Below are 12164 nucleotides of genomic sequence, written 5' to 3'. Positions count from 1 at the left end.
TACTAGGAAATAAAACATTGAGTAAATAAAATTCCGATTATTTTTAAGTGCTTACTTCTTTGTTGTCAAATACATCTGAGAAGGTGCCATCCCTTAGACCTTTAAGAATCTAAAAATTAAACATACATATTCATTAGGAAATTATTCACTTTGGAGAAAAAACAAACTTAGGAAGCACTAAGGCTGGGGATACCCTAAATCTGGGATGTTTCTAGATCTTTGAAAAATCTCGTTAGCCAAGAAGCAAGCAGGAATCCTCTCCTCCACCCACCCCATGTTATAACCATCCTGAACATTACAGCATGTTGAAGTGTTAAGAGCATCATACGAATTATCTCCCTTCATCCTTTTTGGAACCCTATGCAATAGGTACTTTCATTATTCCTGTTTTACAGAGAAGAAGGCTGTGGAATCCAGGTGAGTCCCTTTTACTGAGCTTCAGACTAGGATATCCAGTTGCATGCAGGCTTCAGTGGCTCCCTGCTGCTTCCACAAGAAAGTCCATATTCTTGCCTCAATTTAGCCCCAATATATCTTTCCAGTACCATCAACCACTACTTCCTTGACTGATACACTCCAATAAAAATGACACTGGCCAGCTATTCCCAAACACACTTTTCACATTCCTGTCTCCACATGGCCTTCTTTCCAATCTGGACTATTAGAAGTCAACCAGTCCTTCAGAGCTCAATTTAAATGTCTCCATGAAACCTAAATCCCTACAGCTGGCAAGACCTCCCTCCTAGCTGTTTCCATTAGACCTCATGCCTTCTCCTAAAACATTTACAGCATTGTCTTATGTTACCTTTCCTCCTAGAATATAAGCTCCTTGAGAACAAGGCTTATTTATTTTCATAATCCTTGGAGCACGTAGCACAGGGTCTTATGCAAAGCAGGCAATCAAAACAATTTTACAGAGTGACTCAATTAGGAAGAAACAGCTACAGTTTTATGAGATGTACACACCTTCCAAAGAAGACCAAAGTTTTTGATCTTTAACAAAAAATACTGGTTGCCCAAACATGAAAGGGATAAAAATTCATATTTCATTTGCAGTCAGCACTAATATGCCCCAGCCCATCCTGGAGGCAATAACTGTTTGCAGCAGCACTTTGGACATGACGGCCAATAATATTTGTTGCTTAATTCTTTCTGTGAGATTATTTACCTTCATTGTTTCTATCGCAGTGGAACATATGTGAAGAAGTTCTGCAAGAATTAGTCCCAGAGCAAAGATGTCCACTTCATTTCCATAGTCTACACAAGCAATCTGAAGAAACCAAAGTATATTTACATTTGTGACTCATCTGATATAAACATCCATGCCTTCTAAAGCCAAAAAAGTTATCTGACCAAAACGTATCACACAACAATGTATGTTTATTAGCAAGATGTGTGGAGTCTGACTGCCCAGGTTCAAACCTCTGTCACTAAATAGTTGAATCACCATCAATGTGGGAATAATCTCAACCACAAAATGGAGGTAACAATAGTTTTAACCTCATAGCTTAACTGCAGGGTTAGATGAGACGAGCAGGTGAAGCAGTTAAAATCGTGCCCAGTAAATCAGCTGTATGCAAATGTTCATAGCAGATTTATTCATAATATTCCACAACTGGAAGCAATCCAAATGTCCATCAACAGAAAAACGGATGAACAAATTGTGGTATATTCATACAACAGAATAGTATTCAGCCACAAAAAAGAACAATCTGCTGATATGAGCAACAACTAGAGGTTCTCCAACAGGCATTACTTTGAGTGAAATAATCAAATACAAAAGAGTACATACTATATGATTCCATTCTTATTAAGCTCAAGGACAGGGAAAACTAACCTATGGTAAAAGAAATCAGACCACTGGTTGCCTCTGGGCAGTGGAGAGGAGTGACTGACTGGAAAGGGGTCTAGGGGAATACTCTAGGATGAGGAAAATGTTCTACATTTTCATAGGCTTGCAGGTTTCACAGGTCTATGCCTTTGTCAAAACTAAAAAAAAAATGTACATTTAAGATCTGTGCATTTTATGGTGTATAAATTATTCCTCAATAAAATGTGACAATATAGGATGCAGGAGATATTTTAGAGAGTGGGAGTTAAAAGGGAGCTGTCAGTCCCCTACTGTCTTCTACCTTCACACTTTGCAAAAAACTTATGTTTTTATGCTGAATGGTCCCCAAAGGAAGAGGTGTGTTCCTTCTTCATTCTAGACTCTCAAACCATCAGATGGCTCACTGTATTTTTTTCTTAGATGACAAAATAGTAGGGGTATTTTGAAAGATATATTACCTTTCAGTAAAAAATTATCTTTAAAGGGCATTTATAAAAAAAAAAAAGATAGGACAAACAACCCCAAAAGATGAAAACAGACAGTAAGCAATCAACCAAACAAACAAACAAAACAAAACAAAAAAGCCCCACCTACTACAGTAATGAGTCTATATATAAGCCAAACATTCATGAATTGATAGCTGTACAACAATATTCATAGCAGCAATACAGCGATACTCAAAGTAGCTAAAAGGTAGAAGCAACCCTAATATCCATCGATGTGACAGATTAACATAATGTGATATATCCATACAATGGAATATTATTCAGCCTTAAAAAGGAAGGAAATTCTGACATATGCTACAACATAGATGAATCTTGAGGATACTATGCCGAGTGAAATAAGTTAGTCACAAAAGGACCAACACTGTGTGATTCCACTTATAAGAGGTCCTTAGAGTATCCAAATTCATAGAGAAAGTAGAATGGTGGTTGCCTGGGGCTGGGAAAGAGGGGAATGGAGAGCTATTCAATGGGTCCAGAGTTTCAGTTTGGCAAGATGAAAAGTTCTGTGGATGGATGGTGGTAATGGTAGCACAACAGTGTGAATGTACTTAATGCCACAGAACTGCACACTTAAAACTGGTAAAGATGGTAAATTTTATGTTATGTGTATTTTACCACAATTAAAAATAAATATATTTAAAAAATCAGCAGCCTCACTAATAACCAATAACCCATTTTAATAGCAAAACATGATACATATCCAGGGAAAAGCTTTAAAAATATGAACAATATTCATAAAGAAAAAACAAATTTTCATTGAATGTTTTCATTGAAGAATATAAAAGTGGCCTTGAGGTAGAATATATTATTGCTCCCAATTGTGCACTGGCCTCTCAGAGAGAGCATGACACTTCTCCACCATGTGCTTGTCTTCAGCTGGCCAATTTGCTCTGGGCAATGACTTTCAGTGATGCCACTGAGGAGCAGAATCTTAAAAGCCATCACAAGGTTCTGACACTGCTTTCTGCAGTGAGGACAGAAATACTCAGATAGGGTTCTTCCTTCAGCCTGGGTTCTAGAATGAAGGAATCACGTGGGGCAAAACTGGGCCAAGACTGCAGCCATCACACCACGTGAGCAAGAAATAAACCTTTGGTGTTGTGTATGCCACTGGGAAATCAGTGTCATTTGTTACCATAGCATAGCCTGGCAAAAGCTGACTGAGGAGGATTTGAATAATTGGGAGAAATATACCAATTTCTTGGAGACTTCTTGGAGAAGAAGTCTCAAATATATAAAGATGTCAATTCCCCTCAATTGAATCCTTAAATATAATGCAATTGCTATCAAACATCAACACCAGTTGTGGAACATGACAAACTGATTCTACAGTTTATTTGGAATAGTAAATGTGAACACTAAGAACATTTTTTTCTTCCAGTTTCATTGAGATATAATACAGTACTGTATAAGCTTAAGGTAGAACATTTTTTAATTGAAGAATAATGTCCTGATATTTATCAGGACATTATATAATGCTATAATAATTCTATAATGCTAAAATATAAAACATTTTATAATGCTATAATAATTAAACAGGATGATATTAAAGAGGAAGAAGATTAAATAAATCAACTGGACAGAATAGAGTCCAGAAACAGATCCATAAGTGTGTGGGAATTTCATATATGATAAAATAGCATATTTATATTGTGTTAAATATATATATATATAATTTACCGTTTTAACCATTTCCATTTGTACAATTTAGTGGCATTAAGTGCCTTCACAATGTTGCATAATCATCACCACTATCTATCTCCAGAAATTTTTTCATCACAAACAGAAAATGTACCTATGAAACAACAACTTCCCATTCCTCTCTCCCCTCAGCCCCTGGTAACCTCTGTTCTACTTTTTGTCTCTATAAATTTTCCTTAAAAGAATATTTTAGATCATTAACTATTTGATATATGGTGATGGGGCAGTTTCATACCCACATGGGGAAAATCAAGTTATACTCCTTCATATATATACAAAAATTAATTCAGCTAAAGTATCAATAAAAACACGAAATATTTTTATAATCTTGTGGTAGGAAGGACCTCCAAAATAAAAATGATTAACCCAGAAGCCATAAAGAAAGTATTGAGGGACTTCCCTGGTGGCGCAGTGGTTAAGAATCCGCGTGCCAATGTAGGGGATACAGGTTTGATCCCTGGTCCAGGAAGATTCCCACATGCCTCAGAGCAACTAAGCCCATGCACCACAACTACTGAGCCTGAGCTCTAGAGCCCGTGAGCCACAACTACAGAGCCCGTGTGTCACAACTACTGAATCCCACGCACCTAGAGCCCATGCTCCGCAATGAGAAGCCACCGCGATGAGAAGCCCGTGCACCGCAACGAAGAGTAGCCCCTGCTCACTGCAACTAGAGAAAGCCCGCGCGCAGCAACGAAGACCCAACGCAGCCAAAAAAAAAAAAAAAAAGATTAAGCTACACCTCATTCATCTCAGAGACCAAAACTGCAGTCTGATAATTCCATAGTCTGACTGAGAGTGTGAGGGAGGAGGCGGCATTCTCGTACACATTAGTAGGAGAACATACTAGAGTCACTTATTTTGAATGACAATTTCACAGCATGTATCAATTTTTTTTGAATTTTTGTATTTTATCTATTTTTTATACAGCAGGTTCTTATTAGTTATCTATTTTATACATATTAGTATATACACGTCAATCCCAATCTCCCAGTTCATCCCACCCCTGGCCACTTTCCCCCCTTGGTGTCCATATGTTTGTATGGACATCGGTGTCTATTTCTGCCCTACAAACGGGTTCATCTGTACCATTTTTCCAGGTTCCACATATATGCATTAATAGTATGTATCAACTTTGAACTGCACCTGTCATTCTAGTCAACAATTTCAATTCAAAGAATCTATCATTGATTATCATCGAAATATTTGTTTTTAGACTCAAAGATAAGGAGGAAGACACATAACATGTCTATAAATGTAAAAAGTTGGAAACAATCTAAATAAATGCCCATCAATAAGGCAATAGTTAAATGCGTGCCGGTATATCTATACTTTGGCATACAATACACTTGTTAAAAATAATGTGTCAAGGGCTTCCCTGGTGGCGCAGTGGTTGAGAGTCCGCCTGCCAATGCAGGGGACACGGGTTCGTGCCCCAGTCCGGGAAGATCCCACATGCCACAGAGCAGCTGGGCCTGTGAGCCATGGCCGCTGAGCCTACACGTCCGGAGCCTGTGCTCTGCAACAGGAGAGGCCACAACAGTGAGAGGCCCGCGTACCGCAAAAAAAAAAAAAAAAAAAAGCGTCAAATCTATTTGTACAGCTATGGAAAGATTATGATATACTGTTGAGTAAAAAAAAATTAAGTCACAAAATGACATTATAGTATCTTGTAAAATGTATTTATGTATGTTTTTATGTAAAAAGTCTCTGTAAATATGTATTTTTATCTGTATATTTTTTATAACTCAAAGAAAATGATCTAAAAGGATAAACCACAAACTCTAGTGAGAAGAGTAGAAAGGAAGGGTAAGGAGAGCTTTCCATTTTTATTCTATTTACTTCTGTACTGTTTTAATTTTATGAGAGGTGCCTATTATTTTTATAGTTAAAAAAATGAAAGAGATAAAAATATATATCAACAGAAAGGAAGGGGACCTCACCTGTTCTGGGCTCATGTATAGCCTAGTTCCCTGTTTACTTGTCCGCGCTTCATCATTTTTCAGGTATGTTACAAGTCCAAAGTCTCCAATCTTTATTTGGTTCGTCTCTACTAAAAATATATTACATGGCTACAGAAAAAAAATTTTAACTTGTAAGTACCAATTTGACAAGACTTTTATCACACATCCAAATCATATTTAGTAACAGCTATTTTTATATTTACTTATAAGGCATTTACTCTTACATAGGTAAGCCCAAAACAGGAAATTTATTATTATCGGTCTTTAAAATGCTAGCTGAGGAAGTAAGGACTTTTTGGCTGAGAGCAGAGAAGGCTTGGGGCATAGCTGCCTTCAAATATCTTAAGATAAGTGGAAGGTGGACTCACTCTGCCTGGTCCCAGGGGACAGATCCAGGACTAGAGGATGAAAACAACCACAAGATTTACCTTAATATATCCTGATATACTAATCGTGTGGTCCAAAGAATGGGAGTTAGAGAGTTCCCCATCCTACGAAGTATTCAAGACAGGGCTGGACGCCCACTTGGTGGAAACATTGATGGGGATTGAAGTAGACACCCTTAAGATCCTTTCTAATTTTGAGATTCTCAGAATGAGGCCATTCCCAATAATGCTGCAGAATATCATATGCAGAATTTCCCCTGGAGCCTTCCTTTACGTCTATTTCTCCAGGCGTCTGACAACTTCTTCACAAACGTAGCCCATCTTTTTTTTTTTTTTAATATCTTTGAATTGATACAGCCACTATGGAGAACAGTATGCAGGCTCGCCCTCTATCTTTGAAGGCATATCAAGTTAACTGGAAGCTGATGAGTAGCACTGAAATATTTTTTTTCCACGTAATTCTTTAAGCAGATTGAAAAAAAAAAAAAGGAATAGAAGAACCGAATGACAATTCCACAAATTTGTAGAAGGTATTGACCAATATTCTAAAGACCATGAAAACATGAAGGTTGTTGATGAGGAAATTAATATTTTGCCATTCTTGAGAAAGCTACTTTCAATGCAGTGTTGGGCTATCCACACACACACACAGACTCAAGGAGACAACACTTAGGAGAGGGCCTAGTAAAGAAACTGAAAGAGAAGAGACCATAAGCCCAAGCAGGTTGAAAGAGCAGCTTCGAAGAACCAGCCTGAAAAAGCCCATGCAGAAATCAGCAGTTAGATTAGAACAATTAATGGTTAGATTGGAACCTACCGCCAGTAACACGGACGGAAACCTGTAGACTTGTGGGGATGTAGAGAGAAAATGTGCCTCTGCTGTATTCAAGTTACAGTGTAGGAAGATGTTGGGTTTGCAGGTACAACTGCTGGTCCCACACAAGGCTACAGCCTGGCTCTGAGAAATAGGAGGTTGCATTTACGAAACTGTCTAAATATATAAGCTGGATGGGACTGTCTAATAAAAATATTAGATTGCTTGTTTATAGTTCATTAAAAAGAAAAAAACATGATGCCACATTTTGTCTAATCAGTTATGGTATGACTAGGCAAAATGTTGGATGGTAGAACATAAAAAAGGGTGCGAAAAAAAAAAAGGGTGCCAACTGGGAATTCCCTGGTGGTTCAGTGGTTAGGACTCTGAGCTTCCACTGCAGGGGGCCCAGTTTAGATCCCTCGTCGGGGAACTAAGATCCCACAAGCCGCAAGTTGTGGCCAAAAAAAAAAAGGAGCAAACTTTATCCAGGAGGTACAGGAATAAGGGCTGAAGCTGACTGAGGGGCCTGGGCCGATTGGGGGACTGAACTCCTCAGGCCCTAAGCCGTCACTCCACAAACCTCTGTGTCCATCACCAGCATTTTTGGTCTGGTTCTTAAGGTAAATGCTGGTCGACTTTATAGAATAGGGGCTTTATTGGGTAAAGACTGTTCTCTGGCAAAGCCACCAGGAGCAGGTATTTTGCAAAGCATCACAAAATAAGGTGCACACCTTTGTTCATATCTTGTCTCAGATATGAGAAAACAGTAACTGTAGCAGTGAAGCTAGGAAGTTGAAGAAGATGAAAAGAAGGCTCAGTAGTATTAAAGTTTGACCTTTGAGCACCTGCCGACATAGAGCAAACATTCTCTGCAGACACAAGAAAAGATCACTCCCCGACACGGAGCACAAGCAGTGCGGAATACAGAAGGGAACTGGCAGACCAGGTGGTGGGAGAAGGGAGCACCGATCAGAATTTCATTAACTCATCCTGACAAGGGTCTGGGAGGTAACACTCAAACTGCTGAGTAGAGGAAATGACTGTGTAAGTAGGTAATTTATTTGCAAATGATTATATAAATAGATAATTGTGTTCAATTTCTTATTTAACTCTACGATTTATTTCGAAGTGTAGGTATAGCCATTCTAAATGTAACCTTTTGAACAGAGTCATTATATCATTCCAACTTCAAAGAACACCTTCAGATACTGTTAAAAAAAGATACTGGAACGAGGTAGACTCCTACTTGAAGGCATCAGACATCCAGCCCCCGGGCAGACCAAGGATGCAATACCTCTTAAGGGCCATCTTTTTCTACCTAGGCCAAACAAACAACTATGTACATGGTTGCTTATTTTTCTCAAGGAACTTTTTGCTTTGTTTCTCATTCCCGGCTGTTTTAGACAGGTGGGATAAGCAGAGAGTCAAGGTCCACATAGACAAGGTGCTTCTGTCTGATCCAGAGTGACTGGGAAAGGCTCATAAAGGAATTGGTACCAAAGGGGACAGGCAGTGAGTGTCCAATGCAAGAACATGAGCAAAGATTCGGTGACAGGATTCAGCATGGCCAGTCTGTGATAAGCATAGGCAAATCACAGGGAGTATGGAGGAGAGACTGAAAGCTCTTCTGTCTCTCTTCTTTCACTTTTGAGGAGGAAATGGGAAAACTGCTCAACTAGACCATAAAAGAAGCTAGGAAGCCCGAAGAAAATGAAAATACAAAGATATGCTACATGTTCCAAGGTTTGGGTTACTGCAATTTTCCAATCATGGGGCACAGATGTCTAACCAAATGCCAAGGAAATTCTAGACTCTGGACCTAGTGGCTGTGACTGCCCTCAAGAATAATGACTGAAAGGTTAAGAGACCCATGTTCCCAAAGCCAGTTACCAGAGTCCCTTCTGCCTCTCAGACAAGCCTGAGAAGCAGTAGAGGCAGGGACAGAGCAGCCAGCTGGCTGTGCCAGCCACAATAATTATTTGCACAAGTGTTCAGTATACTAAAGCTCTTAGTGTTTACAACTGGGGTGTGACTCTCAGCCAGGATGACAAATAGAACCAGAAGTGAATGAGCTTCTTCCTGTGGAGCTCAGTGTCTCCATAAGTTTACAGCCCTGGAGACCTTCTGCGTGGTTCTATAGATTGGTATTTGGGGCAAGTGCTAGATCCATTCTAACTTTAGAGGATCAGAGATGTTATTTCCTCATGACTGTCAATCGATTCTAAAACTAAAGAAGATAGACTTTTAAATTAACTAATTTATCATTTCCTAACAAAGTACTTTTTCCACTTACCTTAAGGTCTCTATGAATTAACTGTTTTGAATGTATGTAATGCACTCCTTCTGTTATTTGTTCAAAGAATACCAAAGCCAAACGTTTGTCTTGTTCCTTGCCTCTTCTATCCTCAATCCATTGCTCCAATGTCCCTTTATCACAGTATTCCATTTGGATGAAAAGGCACCTAGTCTTTGATCTGGGTATAAAACTCACAGTATGTTAGAAGTAGCAATACAAATAAATTTATTAAAAAATACACTTAAAATTCCATTGAAAAAATTGCACCTTCTTAAAAATGCCAAAATATGTCTCTAAACAAACCTAAATATAACAAATTTGAATCAAAACATTATAACCCAGTCTTTATTTAAATCATAAATTCCCAGGTATCCAAAGCTTTGTTTAGCTAAGTTATAAAGTAGCAGCCTGCCCATTCTTTGTTGCTGAAGGTCCTTGATTATCTTTGCTAATAGATAGGAATAGAAGCATAAATACAATGGAATTGCAGAAAACCAAATTTCATTAATATATACAGTAATTTTGAAACATTTTAATTCACCATTGCTCTACTGAGCATCTATTTTGTGAAAGGCACAGAACAGGCATCTAAAGATAAGAAAGTGAGTTAGACACTATCTTTGCTGTCATGAGGAGTATAGTTTAATAGGACAGAGATAAAGGAAAAACAAACCTAAAATAATAGTACGTAGATAAGAATTTAAGAAAAGTGCCAACAAATTGCTATGAGGTATAGCAGGGAGGACTGATTTTGCTAACCATGGTTTTTTGTTTTGGTTTTGGCTTTTGGGTTTTTTCCTGAACTAAGTTGGCCTCAATACTAATTTAAATTCTTTGAGCATATATTGGCTAGAAAATAGAAAAAGGTAGCCAGGAATTTGCTGAAAGCTGAAGAAGTCTGTATGTTGATGGTACTTCTGAAACCGATGATAAGGTTCTCAATTACATGGTGTGGAGACGGTGATGAACAGGCCCACAGTGGCCTCAGGATTATACTGAAAGGACTGTCTCCAAGAAACAATGGGTGACTTTCCAAGGGAGGCGCCAGCTCTTTAAAACCCTTCAGTCCCTTTGCAGTGGCTTATCTGAGACAAATCGTCAGTAATGCAAGGTTTGAGGGGAGGGAGCCCCCGTCACAGCTCAGGGTCTTGGAATTATTTTCACTGCCCACCACCTGACCGTAAGGGGTATAACTGCATTCAGAAGAGGCCCCTTGACTGCACCCTGCCAACCAGGTGAGAGGGACAGAAGAGGGCTGGCAGTGGAGGAAGGAGGGGAGCCTCCAAATGCAGCATAGACAGCAAGTTCAAACCTTCTTCACAAGACTGCGTTTATGGCCTGGACTGAAGTCAGGGCATGGGAGCAAGCCTGTACCTTAAACAACAGAGTCAGGAAAGCTAAACCTGAGATTTCAAAAACCACAGAGGACAATTAAAAAAAGGTTTTTTAAAGCAAGTCTGGAGCAAGAAAAAGACTATTCATTGTCTCCTTACCTGTAGAATGGAGGCATAACAGTGTCTCAATGTTTCTGGCTGTGATTATTAAATGTAATAATTAATGGCCTTACCCAGTGGCCCACACATAGTAAATGACTGTTTCCTCTATCCCATTATGACTATGGGAATTTCCTTTTAGTTACCTTGAAGAATTTATGCTTTGCTCAGGATCGTAATCAAGCCCATCCCAACAACTGTGGTAGTGAACGATATTTGCATGATCAAGCATTGCCAAAGCTTTCACTTCACGCTCTACCTTCCTAGTTAAAAGAAACAGGGGACACAAAAGCGTCAGTATCCATCCCTGATAACAACAACAAAACGCCTCGAGCAACAGCAGACAACTACTTATATTCCCTTATTAAACAGTCACCATGGTTTCCACACTGAGTTTTAGAATGCAAGCCAGCAGTGCTCAAAAGGAAAGAGTGAACACACAGAAAAAACACAGCTGTTCTCACTCTCAACATAAGAGAAAAAAACAGTAACTTAATTATTCTAAACATCACAGTTTAAAAGTCATACGTAGTAGTCTGTGAACTGCCAGTGATGGAATTTTTTTTTCTGGGGGGGAGCTAAAAAAAATCATCCACTATGTTTTATTTAGACGTGTTAAAATCAATTTGGATTTCATAAGCAAACCCCATTTGGGCAGAAGTGGTAGGTAACACAAGCAGCATGAAGAATCTAATTCAGAATTTTCAGTGTGTGGCGAAAGTACACAAAGGGGGTGATCTATGCAGAGAGACTGAAATTTCATTGCACAATGTGGAAGCTTTACAGGGATGTGTAGTCAAGAGCTATGACAATTCTATGCCAAATGGAATAAATAAATTTGTGATTTCAAGGATGAGAAAATAAGCAAACATTTTATAATTTCTTTTTTTAATTTGAAAAGTTCTATATGATGTAAAATTTATAAAAATAAAGAAAAAAATTACTCATGTCAACACAATTCTAACATAATCATTTATTATTTTAGATTATTTATTATAGTCTTTCTTCATATACATGTTTACATATTTGTAATTATAGGGTATATTTTTATCCTATTTTTTTCTATATAATGTATTAGCTTTAAAATTTTCCTGATTATTATACAATCTGTATAACCATCATGTATAAAGTTTTTAATGTAAGATTTCAAAAGTATAAAGAAGTAGAGGA

At 38.3% G+C, this 12164-nt stretch overlaps 1 protein-coding gene across 4 annotated transcripts in view; it reads right to left on the bottom strand.

The window, feature by feature from the left end:
- The window catches only part of EIF2AK2 (eukaryotic translation initiation factor 2 alpha kinase 2), a 38272-nt gene that overhangs the window by 6893 nt on the left and 19215 nt on the right, over positions 1-12164 (bottom strand). For 3 of the 4 annotated variants that reach the window (XM_067703255.1, XM_067703256.1, XM_067703258.1), the window contains exons 11-15: positions 11141-11257; positions 9499-9679; positions 5964-6110; positions 1169-1255; positions 56-109 (exon numbers count right to left, since the gene is read on the bottom strand). In XM_067703255.1, coding sequence (XP_067559356.1) covers positions 56-109; positions 1169-1255; positions 5964-6110; positions 9499-9679; positions 11141-11257 — 586 coding nt within the window. Of the gene's footprint in view, positions 1-55; positions 110-1168; positions 1271-5963; positions 6111-9498; positions 9680-11140; positions 11258-12164 lie in introns of all 4 variants that reach the window. The other variant, XM_067703257.1, reaches the window with a different exon arrangement.

This window comes from Pseudorca crassidens, chromosome 14 (assembly GCF_039906515.1).
Source record: "Pseudorca crassidens isolate mPseCra1 chromosome 14, mPseCra1.hap1, whole genome shotgun sequence".
NCBI classification, from domain to species: Eukaryota; Metazoa; Chordata; class Mammalia; order Artiodactyla; family Delphinidae; genus Pseudorca; species Pseudorca crassidens.
The sequence above is the reverse complement of the archived record's forward strand: the minus strand, read 5'-3'. Positions and strand labels throughout refer to the sequence as shown.